At 39.0% G+C, this 17,401-nt stretch overlaps 2 protein-coding genes across 4 annotated transcripts in view; one reads left to right on the plus strand and one right to left on the minus strand.

Annotated features, from left to right (window-relative positions):
* The window catches only part of SYTL3 (synaptotagmin like 3), a 35,725-nt gene extending 20,422 nt beyond the window's left edge, over positions 1-15,303 (plus strand). For both annotated transcript variants that reach the window (XM_013194186.3, XM_013194185.3), the window contains exons 9-16: positions 2,666-2,809; positions 5,611-5,789; positions 7,991-8,093; positions 9,808-9,978; positions 10,176-10,290; positions 11,362-11,470; positions 12,333-12,538; positions 13,283-15,303. In XM_013194186.3, the coding sequence (XP_013049640.3) occupies positions 2,666-2,809; positions 5,611-5,789; positions 7,991-8,093; positions 9,808-9,978; positions 10,176-10,290; positions 11,362-11,470; positions 12,333-12,538; positions 13,283-13,413 (1,158 nt within the window). In that variant the 3' untranslated portion in view covers positions 13,414-15,303. The remainder of the gene's footprint in view (positions 1-2,665; positions 2,810-5,610; positions 5,790-7,990; positions 8,094-9,807; positions 9,979-10,175; positions 10,291-11,361; positions 11,471-12,332; positions 12,539-13,282) is intronic.
* The window catches only part of EZR (ezrin), a 37,483-nt gene continuing 34,562 nt past the window's right edge, over positions 14,481-17,401 (minus strand). For both annotated transcript variants that reach the window (XM_048080743.2, XM_048080742.2), the window contains exons 12-14: positions 17,204-17,296; positions 16,142-16,390; positions 14,481-15,937 (exon numbers count right to left, since the gene is read on the minus strand). In XM_048080743.2, coding sequence (XP_047936700.1) covers positions 15,773-15,937; positions 16,142-16,390; positions 17,204-17,296 — 507 coding nt within the window. In that variant the 3' untranslated portion in view covers positions 14,481-15,772. The remainder of the gene's footprint in view (positions 15,938-16,141; positions 16,391-17,203; positions 17,297-17,401) is intronic.

Here is a 17,401-nt window from a genome sequence, read left to right on the forward strand (position 1 = left end):
ACGTTAACTACACAAGTGGTGTTTTCATTGTGGCAAACTATACTCATTACTGTTACTTTATCTACTATTCCACTGGCAGAGCACTGCTCTATTAATGCATTGAAAAACATCAGATTATAAAACATTATTTGTAGATAATATGGATTTCTAACTGTTTCATTGCATGATGATCAAAGGCAGCCTGTCATTTTTAAAAGATAGAAGGATTCTTTGGGTTGGAAAATGTATGTAGGAGATTAAAAAAAAAAAATTGTTTGTGTCAGATTTTAATTGCCTATTTAAAGGTTTAGGGCTCGATTTATGTCCACCCTTTGCATTACAGGTTTTGAAAGTTAGATTTCAATGTTCTTTGTGTTGTCAGAGCTCTATTTCTATGATTCAGGGACCTTTTGTTTCATTCAAGCCAGTTAGACTATATCTAAACTAGAACTTTAGTTTTGCTAGAATTACTGTTGGTCTTTTTTTTTCTTGTGAATATCATTTTTGCTATTTAGGTGTTTTCATATTGAAGGAAACTTTACTTGCCTGTCCCTGCACTTACATGATGGCTTTCTGTATCTTTGCTGCAACTTTAAAAATTATTAATCCCTGTCAATAGCAATATTGCATTATTCTTCCATTCGTATTTCTTCCAGTTGCCCTTTTCATTTAACAAGGGCAGATATTTACGTCATTCCTAGAACTATGTTTTCATCATGCTAGAACTAAAACTAGAGAAAAAAAAATGTTTTAAATTATGAAACACCTTTGAAAATTAATTACTCAAATTTAGAACAAAATATAATGTAGAAATCTTATTGGTTGTGATTTACACCACAGATAGTACTTACTTTCATTTTCAGAGAATGAATTGAAACAATATTTTTTCCCCTAGAAAGTATGCATGTTTCTCCTAGAAATGACTGGGAAACAATAGCTGTAACTGCCATTTTGAATGTGCAGGATATAAGACTGGGGCACCACTTCAGTCTCAAGAGCAAGATCCGTTTCTCAAGTAAGTTTTCCATATTTGTCATATGGAAAGTCTGAGCTTGATTCCTTTAGGTTAAAGTTGAAAGAGATTATGTTTAAATTCAGTAATAGTGGGGAAAAAAAAATCAACAGCAAGAACTACTAACCCCTGTAAAGTCTGAATTTAGGAAGTTAATTAAGTAGTGTTTTCTAGGGTCTCTCACTATCAGACTCTTTACGTTCATTAGAGAGACTTAAATTAGGTGCAATTATACCTACCTCGCTGGGGGAACAAGCAGAAATGTGCAAGCTTTGGAAGCATTTTGTGGTGTGTCAGTACCTGTGGGTTACTGCTCCTGTGACAGTGGATTCATACTGTTGCAGATAATTCTAATGAATTGGGCTTGATGGGAGTCTTGCTTATGACCTGATGCTAACTTTAGTGCTGGTATTCATGTTGCATTGTCAGTCACTTATTTTCTGTTTAACAAAATCGAGAAGTCTTTCTGAACCAAGTATAGAAGCTAAAATTCAGTGTGTAGCACTTTGTTTTGGTTAGGAAGTGAAATTGGTGGTGTTTCAGATTTTTAAAAGTGAGAAGAAAATTTCTCTACTGAGAAATATTATGTTTTGGGGTTTTCTTTTTAAGTCTATATCCTGAACACATTTTTTTTTCTGTCTGTTTCCTTTTCAAAAGGGAACTAAATGAATTCTTACATCTATTTTTAAGGTAGGGCAGTTATTACACATAACAACTTCTGTGTACTATAATAACAGCACACTGCTTTCGGTTTTCCACATCCTGTGTTTTTTGTTTTTGTTTTTTTTTTCAGAAGTAATCTCAATATATTATCTCTTCTGCTGTACTCATTCTTTAGTGCTTTCTGCTGATGGTGCAGAAGAGGTTCCTAGGTCTGTTAAATGTTTGTTATCTATTTCTGATGCAAATAAGTTCTGTTCCCTTTGTTGATTCAGTCACACTGTAGTCTTTCTAGTCTTTTGGGTAATCCTTGTTATACAATTATTCTCTTAGATCCTCACTCTGTAAAACTTCTCACCTCACTCTTTTCCTACCCAATGAACTGTGAACATACTTTTCATAGATCGTATCATACAGGGGTAATGATGTATCAGAATGACCCCAAACCCATTTTCAGCATATCTCCAGCCATGTATGTCAGTCTTTTGGCACTTCAGTAACAACAGGGTTCATAGAATGATAACAGAGGTAGCTGAAGGTAAATCTCAAGTTCTGCTACTATACAATTTTCAACAAGTTATCAAGGCTTTCGTGGGAAGATTGGGAAAGTGAATGAACTTAAAGCAAAGTCAAGAAAACATCAGAAGTTTATTTATTTATTTGTAAAATTACTGTTTTGTTAAAGATTAATAAGGCATTTTATTGGTGTATTGCTACATTTGGTGTGTTGTTAGTAGACTGTTGGTAGCAGTTACTGTGGTAGCAGTGATCCATAGCTTAGGTGGTCGAGTGTTGATTTTAGAAAGTTATCAATATAATGAATGTACTACTAGCTGGCATGAGAATGTTGTAAATCAAAGTTTAAGTTACTATATTTCCTTCGAAAGTGTGCCACCTGCATGACATTGACCAGAGTGAGTTGTAGCTATTTACTGAACTTTCTTGTGATAGCATTGCTGAAGGAATCGGAGTTTTTCTTAAACAAAACAAAATTAATCGCTGAATCTCTTACAGATAAAAAGTACACCCAGTCTTCAACAGCTCATCACTGGGGCCCAAAATGATAATGAAATCCTTACCAAAAGGAGTTGCAAGCAAGAAGACGACATAACAACCAGTCCCACAAGTGATGCAGTTTTCTGTGATGGCAGGAAGCATGTAAGTTGAAGTGTGAAGCACAACAGAATAGGTACTAAATGAGGACAAATATAAAAGCTAGTATTTTGGATTGTGTTACAAAATGAAATAGGGATTTTACTTGAGTTTCTCTCTGATAAAAGGCTGACTGCTTTTGGCATAATCCTTGTGGAAGCAATGTGAGCTTTTTACAGCATAAGCCAAATCAAATTAATAATAGATAGTTGATAAATGGATGTATCCATTAATAATGAATAATTGATGTGTCTGGTTCCTCTGAATTTGGCTAGTTCAACTAACATTCTTTCAGTTCTGTATTACTGTTGGGATCCTGAATGTGTTTCTTTCTAGATTAGTAGCTGGCTTTTTTTCTTAAAACATCATTTAACAGAGGGATTTTGTTATTCTGCAAGGGCTGTGGTAATGCAAATGTCAGTGGAAATTCAAATGTCAGCATGTCAGTGAATGAAGAGGAAGCAAAGAGTTACAGAAGTCAGGGGAGCAGTTCATAGGCTCAGAGGATGTCACTGAAACCTCCCCTGATGGATGACATTTTGAATACTGCAAATGACAGAGAAGGAAGCCAACTGTAAATGAATTCAGTACATGCTTCAAAGTCTCTATGATTAACTGTGGAAGATAATTTCTACGTTTTAGTGATGAGGTTAAGCAGGGTGAAGTGGCCAAGGAATCCACGACTGATATTGTAAAGAAAGGAAATAAAATGGCTTTTAGGGAATCAAAATTAACCAGACTGCTCACTTTGCAGAGGAGTGAAAACACACACAAGGCCTTTGGCGCTCTCACAGTTTACTGTGCTGTGGAGTCTGAGATGTTGCACAGACAAATGAATAACTATTTTGGATGACATTTGTGATTCTACCGGCAACAATTTGAACTTTACTGTAGACAATCCACTCTTAAAAGTGAAATATTTTCTACTGTCTTATAGAGGGGGGAAGGTCAAGTTCCATTAAACTTCTCTTTATGGGTGTTTGATATCGATGACCACTTCATGAAAATATGTCTTCCAAAACATAAGATGCCGTTGCTTCCAGTCATGCCAGCAGGAGTACAATACATAAAGTCATTGCTAAATCCCTGTTCACTGAAGCAAGAGTGATTTCTACATTGAACATATTTAATTTCTGATCAGGTGGGAGATGTATGTATTGTTTTCAGTCCTAACATCAGTAATCAAAATAACTCTTCAGTTTCTATGAATAAATAAGAGGTTCTGTGCAAAAAAATTTGGAGCACTTCTGCAGAACTTCTGTTAAGACATATGAGATAACAAAAAGGTCTATTTGCATTCCTTTGTCACGAAGGATTTTTGAAGAATTTTTTTTTTTTGTCAGATGAATAAAAATATTCTTTGTCAGGGAGTGAAAGAGCAGAACTGAACAAAGGAAGATCTCCCTGCAAGGGAGATAGATTACACTGATACACATCTTGTAGAGGGAGCAAGATTACATGCAACAAGCAGCAGGTCAAAACAGCCCTAACACTACTTGTGACTTCCTTAATAAGCACTCTGACCCTTCTTTCATCAGGTTTCTACGTTGCTTAGAACTTATAAGATAGCCTAGATAGCTTCTTTAATTTAAGTAAGCTGTTCATGTGAATTTTAATGTGAGTATTTGGCAAGCTGCACATCTGCAGCATTGGCAAGAGCATCTGCATGGGAGATAGATATGATCTTATAAACACTACTCTGCACTTTTAGCTGCTGGGTTGTGCAAGCAGAACTCCTTGGTTAACCAGTCCTGTGTGGGCTGGTTTTTTTTGTGTTTTTTTTTTTTTTTTTTTTTTCAGACAGGAGTGATCTAACGCAGATATCTTAACAATCTCGGATGATATTGTTGTGAGATTAATCCCAACAGCAACTGCGTCTTCATGACATATGATATGTTAAAAAAAAATTCTAGAGCCTACCTTAAAGAGTACCATTATAAATGAATGGAGACCAAGCTATTTTGATTGAGTTGATAGTTTGTTACAGTGAAGATGGCTAGATAGCACTAGCAAGTTAGGTGCCTGTGCTGGGCCACAGAAAAGACCATAGTCTCTTCATTCATTTCAGTTTCATGGCTTCTGTAAATGCTAGAAACAAATACTGTTTATATATAACCGGATGGAGAGCATCTAAACCTTTGCCCTGTAGGTGAAAGTAAGTAGATGAAAAGAGAAAAAAGTGGCTGAGGTGAGCCAGGAAACACCTTCTCAATGCACTAACTTATGACAGCTGGATATCTTTGTATGTTAATTTTTCCTGAACAGTATGGAATCTGTCATTTTACATGGAATTGGGTGATCTCGTAGCGTATTTGCTGGCTGTGCAATGCTGCTTTTGTTACCAGTAATACCTAATAGAACCTGGCATCTCAGCAGTGGTGCTATGAGCATCACTATTAACAGCAGTCTAGTTCTGTATTTCATACGTTCCTAGATTTCAGAACCTTTTCTGAAACCATCATTGGGAGACAGTACTTTCTTCCTGTCAGACACTTTACTCATTTTGCTGATGGGAAGCCACAAAGCAATTTATTGGGAGACAATTTTTAGATCTAGAAGTTATCTAAGAAAGCACTTTGTTAGCTCAGAGAGTTTGCTGAAAAGGTAAAGCAGTAGAAATGCAATTAGTTATAATTTTCAGGGTTGTTACGGAAACAATAGAATGATTTTATAAAGTTAACATAAAAACCTCATGACTTACAACAGCTCTGCAGTCATGGCACTAAAGATACTGGCATTTGAGGGAAATAAATGTTTTGTCCTATTAGATCTGAAGCTACTTTTCTCAAACATTTGTTTTTTCTTAGGGGAGTTTGTATAGTCTTAACAGCACTTGCACTGAATCTGGCAACTTCGGCAAAGCTGACATCACAGGAGAAATAGAGTTTGCCATAAGATACATCTTCAAGGCTCGCATCTTAGAAATTTGCATCAAGGGATGCAAGAATCTGGCTTATGGAGAAGAGAAGAAGAAAAAATGTAATCCGTAAGTATTTTGTAGAGAAAGAGAAAAGAAATAATAAGCAAAATATTTTGGTTTTAAGATACATAAATATAGAAATGGATTGTTATATGATGGTATGCCATGTTAGCGCACTCAGAACATCCAGTGTATATATCTGCACTTTTTACAGCTACACACTGCAAGGCAAACAGGTTTCATACCAGCACTTTTTGATTTCTGTTCCGACCATTTTCTGCTCTTACTTGTCTGTTCCCCTGCCTGTGAGCAGGCAGTTGGTTATCTGTGTTGCTGATGAGCAACTTTGGATCTTGAGAGCAACTGTTTAGATTCTAGCTCTTAAGTTGTGCCTGCAAAATTAATATACACGTGGCTAAACCATGAGATGGAAAATTGAAATGTGAGTCATGTTGCTAATTCATCCACTGACTCATTGTGGGTTACTGGGTGATTGCCATACTACTTCTGTGCTTCCATCTTCCTCATCTGTAATAAGAATGGAAATTTCAGATACTGCAACACGTTTTAAAATCTAAAGTTGGTTAATAATTACATATCACAAGAGGAAGAAGTACCTACTTCTGTGGATAAAATAGGTCACAGAAATGATTGGTTGGGCAGTTAAGCCTTGGTGGTTTGTTTGTTTGTTTATTACTAATTGATCCTCTCTGACCGTGCAGCAATCATTTGCGGAAAATCACCAAGCAGAATACCTAACAATGTATTCTACCCCTGCTGTCATGTGGTGTTTGAGCACTTGAGTGACCACACTGGAAATTGCAGAGTTGCAATCACCTTCCCCCGGAAGGAATGTGGCTTTGAATATCTTGCAGAGTAAGGTCATAAAGATGAGCTTTGTGTTAAAAAAAGCCTCGCTGGAACAGCAGCTTACAAAGTGGAATAGTTTGGGAGTGTTTTGGAGTGGGTCAAGGTTCTTTAAGTCCCCTGGTAATAAATTTGGGCAATCAGTTGCAGAAAGTCTGAAAGGTGATGTGGGAAGAGCTGTGTACTGGACATTATGTTCTCTGTTGGTATATATTTATTTATTTATGTTGGTTCCCAAACCAACAGAAAAAAGTACAGTCAGTGCACTCAGAGCACTTGACAGAAAACAAACTTCTAAGTGATGTTTAAAATGTGTTGAATTGTTTGACTGGTTTGAGGTCTGACTGTCTACTTGTTACTCTGTCACCCCAGATCAGTTTAAGAGGCTAAAAATTCTACTACCTGAATATTTTAAAAAGTAGTTCTTCCCTATGGATAGGTTTCGAAAAAATAGGGAAGAAGTGTAAGTTCTGATTATAGGAAATACAACTGACTGTAAATTAGCCAGGAAGTTAATCAAGAGGCTGTTTTGAAATTGGTTTAAATTATATTATCTGAAATTTATACCAAAAATACAGTTGCCAAGCTGTGAGCAAGCACTCCCTACTGCTAATACTCTTCAGTTTTGAAGCTGTAATATAAATACAGCCCACTGAACTTATATTAAGGGGAAAGTTTAAGTATTAATTTTGACATGACCTACACATGAGAAACTTTGGGTAGTTGTCATTGGTGCTTGATACTTGTTCAACTCAGCTTCCAGAAGAATTTCATTTTTTTACTGTTATTTACTTGAAAAAGCATTAAAGCAATTTTGAACATTTTACATACTCTTCTACTATCATTCTAGTGGTTATTACAACAATTATCATTTGTAAGTTACGAATTATTATGCATTATGTGTGATTATACCTTTTATTTGCCACATGTTACTTAATTCTGTGAACAATCAGCACAAACAGCAATGAACCTAAAGGTTTTTGAGTTTTGTTGTTTTTGAGTTTTGTTTTTTTTGAGCACATAATACGCTCTGTGCTTTCCTCACAAAGCTGTCACTACAAATGACAAGGTGACATTCTTGGTGGCTATTTTATTGGAGGCCAAGAGTATGTAAATAGAAGATTCGCATTCAGAGCCTAATTCTTTCCCAATTAGAATAGGATTGAAACACATTATCTGAATGATATACAGAGACCTTTATAGCCTGAGTGTTTATTTTAATGAAAATGGATACAAATCACAATTTGCCATTTTATTGCTTAGTAAATTATAAACTCAATAAAATTGTTTGAATTAAATAATTCATTGTTCTCCTTTAAATAAATCATTTTTCTTCTTAGTTTGATTTTTTTTTTTCTTCCTCTTCTGGTCACATTCCATATATCCTCTCTATTTACAAGCTATGTCAAGATTTATTTACTTCCTGATAAATCTCCTCGGAGTAAGCGGAAGACAGCTGTCAGAAAGAACACAGTGGATCCAGAATTTGATGAGACTTTGAAGGTACTGCTTGCAATTGTGTGTCGCTAAAAGCACTCTTCCGTGGTAATGTCTCCTTTTATAATGTGCAATCCTGCAAGTTCAGCATTGTCCTGATGGGGCAATTGCAGGAGTCAGTGACAACAGTCATTAAGAAATGGTTGGTTTCAGTTCAGATAACTTTTGGACTGAAAATGCTTTTAAAGTTACACTAGTGAATTGTGCACCCTCAAAAGAGTCTTCCTTTGTGCATGAAACACGCTTAAAGGTGTTGTTCTGAGTTACCTTGTAGCAAAAGCAAAGTGTCCTTTATAGACATGTTTCTGGTGCCTTCAGGAAGTGAGTGTATTGCAGAGCAGAGTGAGTATTTTACACAGGTGTCCCTTTCAAATGATGCCCTTTGTTTTCTGTGTCACTGGGAGTCTGCAGTTAGGATGGGGCGCCCCTGGATTAGTTTTGTTGTTTCCGGTTTTGTGCCCAGGTCACTACAAAACCTCTTTTTGTGTGTTTGTGCATCAGTGAGCTGCAGCAACACCTAATTTTCTGTGTAGTCTTGGAAGAGATGTGAAACAAAATGAATGGACGAACTTACATTATTTCTCCTTGAGCTACATGAAAGTTTCAGTGTGTATGAACATCACCAATTTGTAGCAAGTGAAACAGGCAAAATGTTTGAAAAGAACATTGTTAAAAATTGATAACAACAAAAAGATGTATACAATCTATGTAATTCTCATATATCTCGGAGTCTGCAGATAGGTGCTTTTTTCTCCCAACTTAAACACTAACACTGAAATAATTGGTTCCTATTCTATAGTCGTTTTTCAATGCCAGAGCGATGCAGAACTGGTAGAGAGTGAGAGCCATGCCTGAGTTGGCTGTGTGAATGCTAAGGGTAGATTAATTAGAAATTATTTAAATTGGTTTAAACAAAGAGAAATGGTCGAACGAGCATAGTGCTAGTACAGGTAAACTGCACCACAGCACTGAGATCCAACTCAGTGGGATCTGTCTGCAAATGAAGGCACCTGCACTTGGGTACGCGCATTGGTGAGGAGCACAAGTGCTCTTAAGAGTTGCTGGAAGCTAGGTAGGGTGAATCAGGGTCATTCTTCCCAGAGCCTACACCCAGCCTGTGATTCAGCAGCCCAAATGTCAGTAGGGATGCCCGCAGCCATGTCATTGCCTCGTTTTCAGTCCAGGTGGGTGCAGGTTACCAGACTTGTGTGGGTATCTCAGATACCCAGTGATATCTCAAAGAGCTCTTAACTGTGCTTAGGGAGTGGATCAGGGCTTTAAGGACTGGTTTCCTGAATTACTGCCTTGCTCCTGCTGACTGCGTTGAGTAAATTTCCACTGACCAGAATGGAAGTTTTAGCACCTTTGTCAGGTGTCTTAATCTTGACCTGACCTCCAACCAGAGCAGCCAAATTGTACTGGGAGTATAAAACAGAAAAGTAATTTATAAAGAACAATGGTCAAGAATTATTTGAAGTTCTGGATGAATTAAAATCTTTAGCAATGGAAGCCGAGGTATTCCTGGAATGTCGTTTCATATTTGCATGGGCATTATTTTAGCATTTAAGGAGTGAGGTAGCATGGAAATTGCAAGGCACGTTCAGACAGCATAGTTCTGTCTGCATCCTGATGCCTTCAGCCATGCTGTGGTCAGGCTGCCTTTGAGCAGGCTGTGCGTTCACCCTGTGTGTTGCTTTATAAATGCTGTTTATCTTTCCAGTACAAGATTGAATACTCCCAGCTGGGAAGTCGGCAGCTTCAGATCTCTGTGTGGCATGCAGGAGCTCTGAAGTACAGGGTGTTTTTGGGGGAAGTGGTGATTCCATTGGCCACGTGGAATTTTGAAGATAACTCGATGGAGTCATTCAACTGGTACCAGCTAAAATCCAAGGTGACTGTTAATTCTTGTGCTTGTATCTTAAGAACGTGATGTTGTGAAAGTTATGGAAGAGATCACCCTTCTGAGGTCATTGAGGGAAGAATGCTGTCAATCCAGCCCACGAGTAACACCTGTTATAAATATAAAGGAGCTGTGAGAATGATGTGGAATAGTATGTAATGCCAATTTCTGTATGTCTCTTCTTTCAGCTTGAAAAGCCTGAACACAGTCTTACCCAGTACAGTGGAGAACTCCTGGTGTCTGCAAGACTGTCGGTACCAGCCCAGTATAAAAATTTCCAGTTTGAAAGACGGATGAGAGAAGGTATCAAGCATTCCAGAATACATGAATCCCTTGGCTAGAAAAGAATTAGGATCAGTGAAGGACAATGTGCCTACTTCACATTTTTGTTCTTTTTAATGCCAGCAAAAGTTGATAATTTCAATAGTTACAGTATGATGCATCCAGATGTTTGGCAAGCTTGTACCTGTTATGGTGTTACCGGTAGACCTTATTCTGGAGGTGGTGTAGTAGTTTCTCTGCTCAAGGTAGAGACTAGCAATTTAGGTAAAAGGTGGAAGGGAAATGGCTGCAAGGGTACTGGACCAGCCCCTTGGCTTCCTCCAGTGGTCTCACTTGAGAGAGATTGTTTCACTTGGAAGATGACTACTTCAAAATGCATAGGATTCAGTTTTTGATAATGGAAGGCTTGTACGATACATTAAACATTGAAATAATGCGTCAGAGCAAGCATCTGCTGATGGAGAAATATAAACACATTGAGGGGAGTGGATAGGGCAACCTCACCTTCCTTACTTCCCAAGTTCATAGTAAGGTGTGGAGAGCTCCAGAGCGCTAGTAATGCTGTGTTTGGGAGCATAGAACAGGTAGAGACCAGTAGAAAGATCTTAATTAGCTGTTAGCTTAATTTTGTTCCCCCCCCCCTTTTTTTTTTCAAAGCAATCCCAAAGTCACCAGCTTGCTTTCTTCCATTTTTCTTCCCTACTCATGCCTGCTGTGCCTCTGCTCTACAAACAGAGCTGTAACAGAGGAGCACTATCACGTCACAGGTTGGGCTGTTTCTCCTGCTTCTGGCTTTGTATCAGGGAAATGCTCCTGTGGGTACTGCCCCGTGGGTACCTTTAGCAAAACAACTGAAAGCTCTGTGTTTGGAACAGGAGTCACAGAGCAATCTGCTATTCACTGCTTGCTTTCTTTGTGTGAATCGTGACCTGTGAAAGCAGGTTCAAATCTTTCAAATGATCTTAATACAGCACTGAGTCCTTATTTCAGTTGTAGCACTTACTTAATAATTTTCCTGCTTAATTACAGGGGCATCTGATGTTATCAGCTGAACTAACTGGTTATTTAATGTGATAAATTCTCCTGTTTCAGGAGAAAAAGACCAAGGAGTTCCCAACTGCCAGCTTCAGGTTATGATATTTGGGGCCAAGAACTTGCCTGTGCTGAGACCTGCTGGAATGCTGAACTCTTTCGTTAAAGGGTATGTACGAGATTTAACACTTCAAATGGGAAGTGTCACAAACATCCTGTGCAAAGGTAAGAATTAACTCGCTTTCATCAGGAGACTGCTGTGTGAAAGTGGCACTGTCCATGCACTTAGTCAGACTTGCTTGTAATTGTGACAGTTTACATCTGAGTGTCTGCATAACAGCAGCACGCAGCAGGACACTGAAGGGTCCTGAGTGGAACATCACAATTTACTGTTGGCATTAAAATTTAGAGTTCACTATTTTAAGCATCTGCTTTTTAGATATTAGGAGGAAAAAAATGTGTGACACAAGAGGGAGGTGAAAATACTGTATTTTCATTCCTGGTTTCAGCTGTGCCCTTGCACAGTTTAATACAGCTTTGGAAAGCAAGAAGAAAACTTTGGTCTACGCATTTTAAAAGAGGAAGGACTGAATTTTTCTTCAGTGTGCTCTGTGCTTAGTATGTGGGGCCATTTTACTTTCTGGATGTCAGACATTACTGTGTTAAATTATCTCCTACAGCCACTTCACCTGCTGTGGTACCTATCTTCAGTGAAGTGGGTGAGCATTTTATCTACTGAACAGGCAGGTTTCGGACAGTACTGGGTAACAGAACTGGGAGTAAGGGCTCCCTCATCAGCCAGTGCCAACAGAGGAAAAACAGAAAGACCCACACTGAAGGCAGACAGGAGCCAAAGTCCCCAAAAGAAACAAACTAGCATCATGTTCTACCTTGCACTTAGCTGAACTTTTTGCTATTTAAGGCAAAGTGAAGGGTCCTGGTTGAGTAGCGCACGTTCTGTTTTCTGATTGAGTAAAACACTGCTTGGCTCAGCAAACTTGCTGAACTCTCATTGTTTTTTTGGGGGGAAGCTGCCTTATCCTTCCAGACCAAGCAGAGTTAAAGCAAAAGTCACCTGTCCTGAAGAAAGAAGACTGTCCTCAGTGGAAACATTTGTTTGTCTTTGACGATGTTACCCCAGCACAGCTACAGCAGTCATGTCTGCACTTGACCATCTGGGACCAGTCAACTTTTGGCTCACAGGATCAGTTCCTAGGGGGAGCCAAGCTTGGTGCAAGTAAGTTCTTCATCACTAAATGTTGAAGGTATTTTGGGGGGAAAAACACTTATTTTACATTCCAAAAGTAGTATTTGCACTGTGCTGTTATCTGTCACATGCCTACACAGACAACCCCCAGTCCCTGACCTAAGCAACTTGTAGTCTCAGGCTTTGATCCTGCAAGAACCAGTGCCTGTGTTTTAGTTCAGGCCTGTGCAGAAGCTCCGGGCTGTCAGTGGGAATTGTCAGGCAAAGACATTTGTTAGCATGGTAACATTCAGGGACAGAGCCTGGCCATACAGAAGACAGGAACAGAACAGGTGGGTGCATCAACTCATCTGGAGCTCCCTATGTATTTTTCAAGACTTGTTCCCTGAGCAGTTTTCTATGACTTGGCTATTTTTAAAATAATAGCAATCACTTCAGAAGTAAGCATATGAATTTCAGCCTTGCAGATCTGTGCTTATTGCTTTATATCCACAAATCCTTCCAATGGGCAATACAGAAAGTGAAACTTGCTCAGAAGCCCTAAAGGGAAGGACTAAGGGCATGTATGAGCATTAGGCTCTGGTCTAACATCAAGAAGAGCCTTCTTTCTCAAAAGGTCGGAAATGTCTGAGAAATGCTCTAGAATTGAGAGCAGCAGCTTGTTTGTTGTCCAGTCATTTGGGCCAGAAATGGTACAGAGCTGGACCTAGATATGTCTTTGGGTAAGGCCAAATGAAAAGTAACCCCGTGACCTTCCCTTTTGCTTTCTTTCAGAGGAATCGTTTGGATCTGCAGACCTTGTTTCTCAGTCAGCGCTTCAATGGCAGGAAGTGCTCTGCAGGCCAAACACATGGATGGACTTTACACTTGTACTGCATTCAAATATGGAAAACTTTAAATCGTGAGAAATTACTGCACAATAACTTTTCCTTCCCCATATGTGATGTTTTAAATTCAAGTGGCATATACACATGCCAGGTCTGGGGAAAAGGTGCGCTACAACAGTACCTACCCCAGCATCTAGGGAGTAGTTATATATTTGAAAGGGTGTGACACCAAAGGTTGTATTTCTCCAAAAACTAAGGCTTTGTTATCTGTATCTCTAGGTGGGATGTAAGGTTAGTATTGTTTCTTCCGGAGTAACAAACTTTGAAACGGATTATGCTGACAAGGCACTAGCAGACAGATGGTATGCAGCTTCTTATGGCTGGGTATAGAGCTGTGGTTACTTGAAGACAGATTGGAATACTTCATAGGGAAAAATTCCTATCCTTTAAGTTACATGATTTCATTCTGGTTTTGATGCTTCATAGGTAACCAGAGAGGAATTGAAACTAGATCACTTTTAACAGTTTGCTGTAAATTAGTGATGCTAACACCTCTATGCTTCAGAATTACCTCTAGTGCCCGTACTACTTTGCATAACCCTAAAAAGCTTCTGCCTGGGTGACCCACCTGTCTTTCAAATATGTGCTGTACTAAGGTGCTTACAACCAGGTAAATGTATAAATTCTCCTTCAGTAGGGGAGTGCAGGACATCAGCTAGTAAAATAAACGTGGTTACAGAAAGTTCCTTGTTCTTCTCAGCTGCTGGTGTGAACCAGTATTAACAAGCCTGACTGATCCATATGGTGTATGGCCCAGCTAAGCTTATCACTTACTCATGTGAACTATTGGAAATGCAAGCCTAACGCCAACATGCCATCAGCTCCCTTTGCCTCAGATGAAGCAGTGTTACAGGCAGCAGAAGCTTTGTATATACAACCCTAACTAGTACTGCTGTTACATACCTCTTTTCCCTCTGACTGAAGTGAAGATTCCAGCACATGTTATCCTTTCTTCCTTTCCAGAACAGGATGGTGGTTAAGGACGCAGAAGTGAAAGACAGGGATTCATATGCTAGCCTCAGAATCTTAGAAACCAGCACACCTTACACAGCATCCACCCTACACAAGAAACACTCAACTCCACATCCTTTGTTACTCTGCAGATCTTTTATTTAGATGTTTGCTGCTGCAAATAAAAAAACACCACACAACAAAACTCAACTGGAGTATAAAGCAGCATAGATGTTGTAAATGGAAGAGAAGAGCTGACAACATACTGTATCTCACTTTCTAACAGATTTTCAAGGAAAGGGGGGAGATTAGTGGGGAAGGAATAGTCACAGAAATGCTCTCTAATAGAGAGAATACAACTGTGATATAAACAAGCAGTCCCTTCATGTTTGGAGTCTGAAACTTTAAATCAAACATTTAAAAAATTAGAAAATTTGTTAGAAAAATAGGTGCAGTAAAATTGTATATATTGGATCATGTGTACATATCAATTTTCATCATTAAGTAAAAAAAGTGATCTTTACAAATAATGCTTTATAGTAAATAATCAGTTGCACCGCAGACTACAGTGTTTAGACTTCTTTACAGATGCAAGTCTCATTAAATCTGAAAAGTAACAAAATATACAGAGCAAAACTATTTCCCTTTTAAACTAGTACAGCAATCCACATATTGCATATTTAATATATATAAATACTACACTATAACTGATCAGTAATGAAGCTGGAATGCAAACACAGTAGTGTATTATTCCAACAGAGTATCTGCCTAGTTGTTACGTAAGGAGGGTGTCAGTGTTCCTACGCCACACTTGTGAGCTGTCACTGCAGAATACCTCCAATTGAGCACAGTAACCAGAAAAAGCCTTATTTCCATGCAAAGTAGTTCTGAGGTGTTGTCAGTTCTTTTGTTTGTGTATCGGGGAAGGTGGGCATGAAGACGAAGGAGAAAAAACAAGGTGCAAGCACAAGCACACACAGGTGTTTGCAGTTCCTGAGTTGTCTTCTCAACTGTTGGACTTTACACTGTGACTGTAACACAAAGACATATGGCACAAAATTCATCCACAGTTGCTTATTTTTAGACCAAGCTGAATCCAGCACCTGCACAGGACCTGCATCTACAACTAGATGTTTGTAGGTTTGCAGGTTTGTGTTGCTTAAAAGAGAGATGTGACATAAGCGTAAGGCCTTTTGGCACTAAGCAAAGGCATGAGCAAGTTACCAGGATCAGTGGTATGATGAATTTTTAACTCTACCAAATTTAACACACAGTATGGAATAAAGGGGAGATGCAAACACCTCTGGGTTTAGAGGACATTTGTTAAATATCATAGTAACCCCTCCTCAGGGAAAACAACAACAAACAAAAACACAGCATTAAGATCTGCTTTTCCCACAGTCTTGGTTTCTCGTTATAAGCATCATTACATTGCCTCAAACTCATCAATTCTCTGCTTGGTGTTGCCTTGTCGGATTTGTCGCAGTGTCTTGTACTTGTCACGTCCCTGTCGCACGTTCTCTGAGTGGATAATATCATTTTGGGTCCTCTTATCTTCATCTCTAGCCTGTGCCAGCTCATCTGTCAGTGCCTGCAAAATAAAGAACATTAAAAACAGATTATACACAAGAAGCTTTCAGCTCATGACAGCAGTGATTCTGGTGAGACTTAGTCTTTAAATGAACTTCTGCTTCTTGTAAGTAAAGTGCTTTGTGTATTTAACCAAGTGGTTAAATTATCCATTCTCCAGGAATAATTTCTTCCATTACTCTCCCTCCTCCAAACATTTTCTTACCCTCAATTGCCTCTGTACACGCTCGTTCTTCTCAGCCTCAGTAATGCGCTTCTCCTCATTGCGGTCATTCCTGATCCCCTCACTGGACAACTCTGCGCTGTAGGCAGAGTACTCGGACCCTTCATCGTGCAAGTTATCATGGACGTGGTAGTTCACGGTCTCATAGACAGGTGGGGGTGGAGGTGGAGCAGTCATTACCAAGTGCAGTTCCTCCTTTGTCTTTACCAGATCCTCCTGGGCTTCCCTTGCCTAGGGAAAAAAAGAGTAAAGAATATTTTAATACATTTGGTTTAAACAAGCTTAATGAACACTTCAATGCTTATCTTCCCAGTTTTGTCATTCTACAATGAAAAAGCAAGAAGTAAGGAATTAAGTCTCCAGCTGACAGTACTTTGTTGCTTTCTTAAGCAGATTTTTTTTTTTGCTAGTGACAGTATCATTACCCATGGTGTAATATGCAGGATAGCTAAACTAAGAATATTCCTCCAATAAAACAGTTTTTCCTAAACTGTTTTGTAGAAAATTAGTTATCTTCAACCTGTTCTCCACTTGAAGAAGTGCAGGTTGTAAATATGGGTTCCAGAGAGCAAGAACCTAGATTCCTGAGTTGGCATGTGTAACAAGGTTATGCAGTAGGAAGACAGCTTTCTTGCTTCTTCAGTGGTTCTACCCTCCCATTCAGTCTGCAGTGATAGTTACGTGGCGCTGGGAGCACCAGACATTCCCAGCCTTGCGTGGTTTATTCTCGGTTTTACTGTGTCTAGTTACGCAGTTCTCCAGACCCAGGCATCAGGAAGCCACTGACAGCAGCCTCAAGGCTGGTGCCCACTCCAAGATGATCACATTTTTAGGTTTTATACAGACTCCCACTTTAAATTTTGACTAAAAGCTTGTTGAAAGAGATGTTTTGGAGGCATACTGCACATTAACCGCAAGTCTGCCCTTCTCTGATGGTGCATGGATGTGTGTCTCCACATATGACAGAAGTTACACCAGACTAAGCACCATGGTATGCTCTGCCCACGTGCGGAACTTCGGAGCAGCTTTGACAAAGATACTCACTCTGATTTGCCATTCTTCAACCTCGCTCTCTTTACGCTTCCTTGCCTCTTCAAGAAGTGCGATCTTGGCTGTATACTCTGCGAGCTCTGTAGCCTGTTAAGTAATAGAACTGGGATTATAAGGACTCAAAAAACACCACAAAAACATGTAAGTAAGAAGCCTGTTTGACTGAGAAAACATCCAAGCATTATACTCCAC

Source organism: Anser cygnoides, chromosome 3 (genome assembly GCF_040182565.1).
Source record: "Anser cygnoides isolate HZ-2024a breed goose chromosome 3, Taihu_goose_T2T_genome, whole genome shotgun sequence".
Lineage (NCBI taxonomy): Eukaryota > Metazoa > Chordata > Aves > Anseriformes > Anatidae > Anser > Anser cygnoides.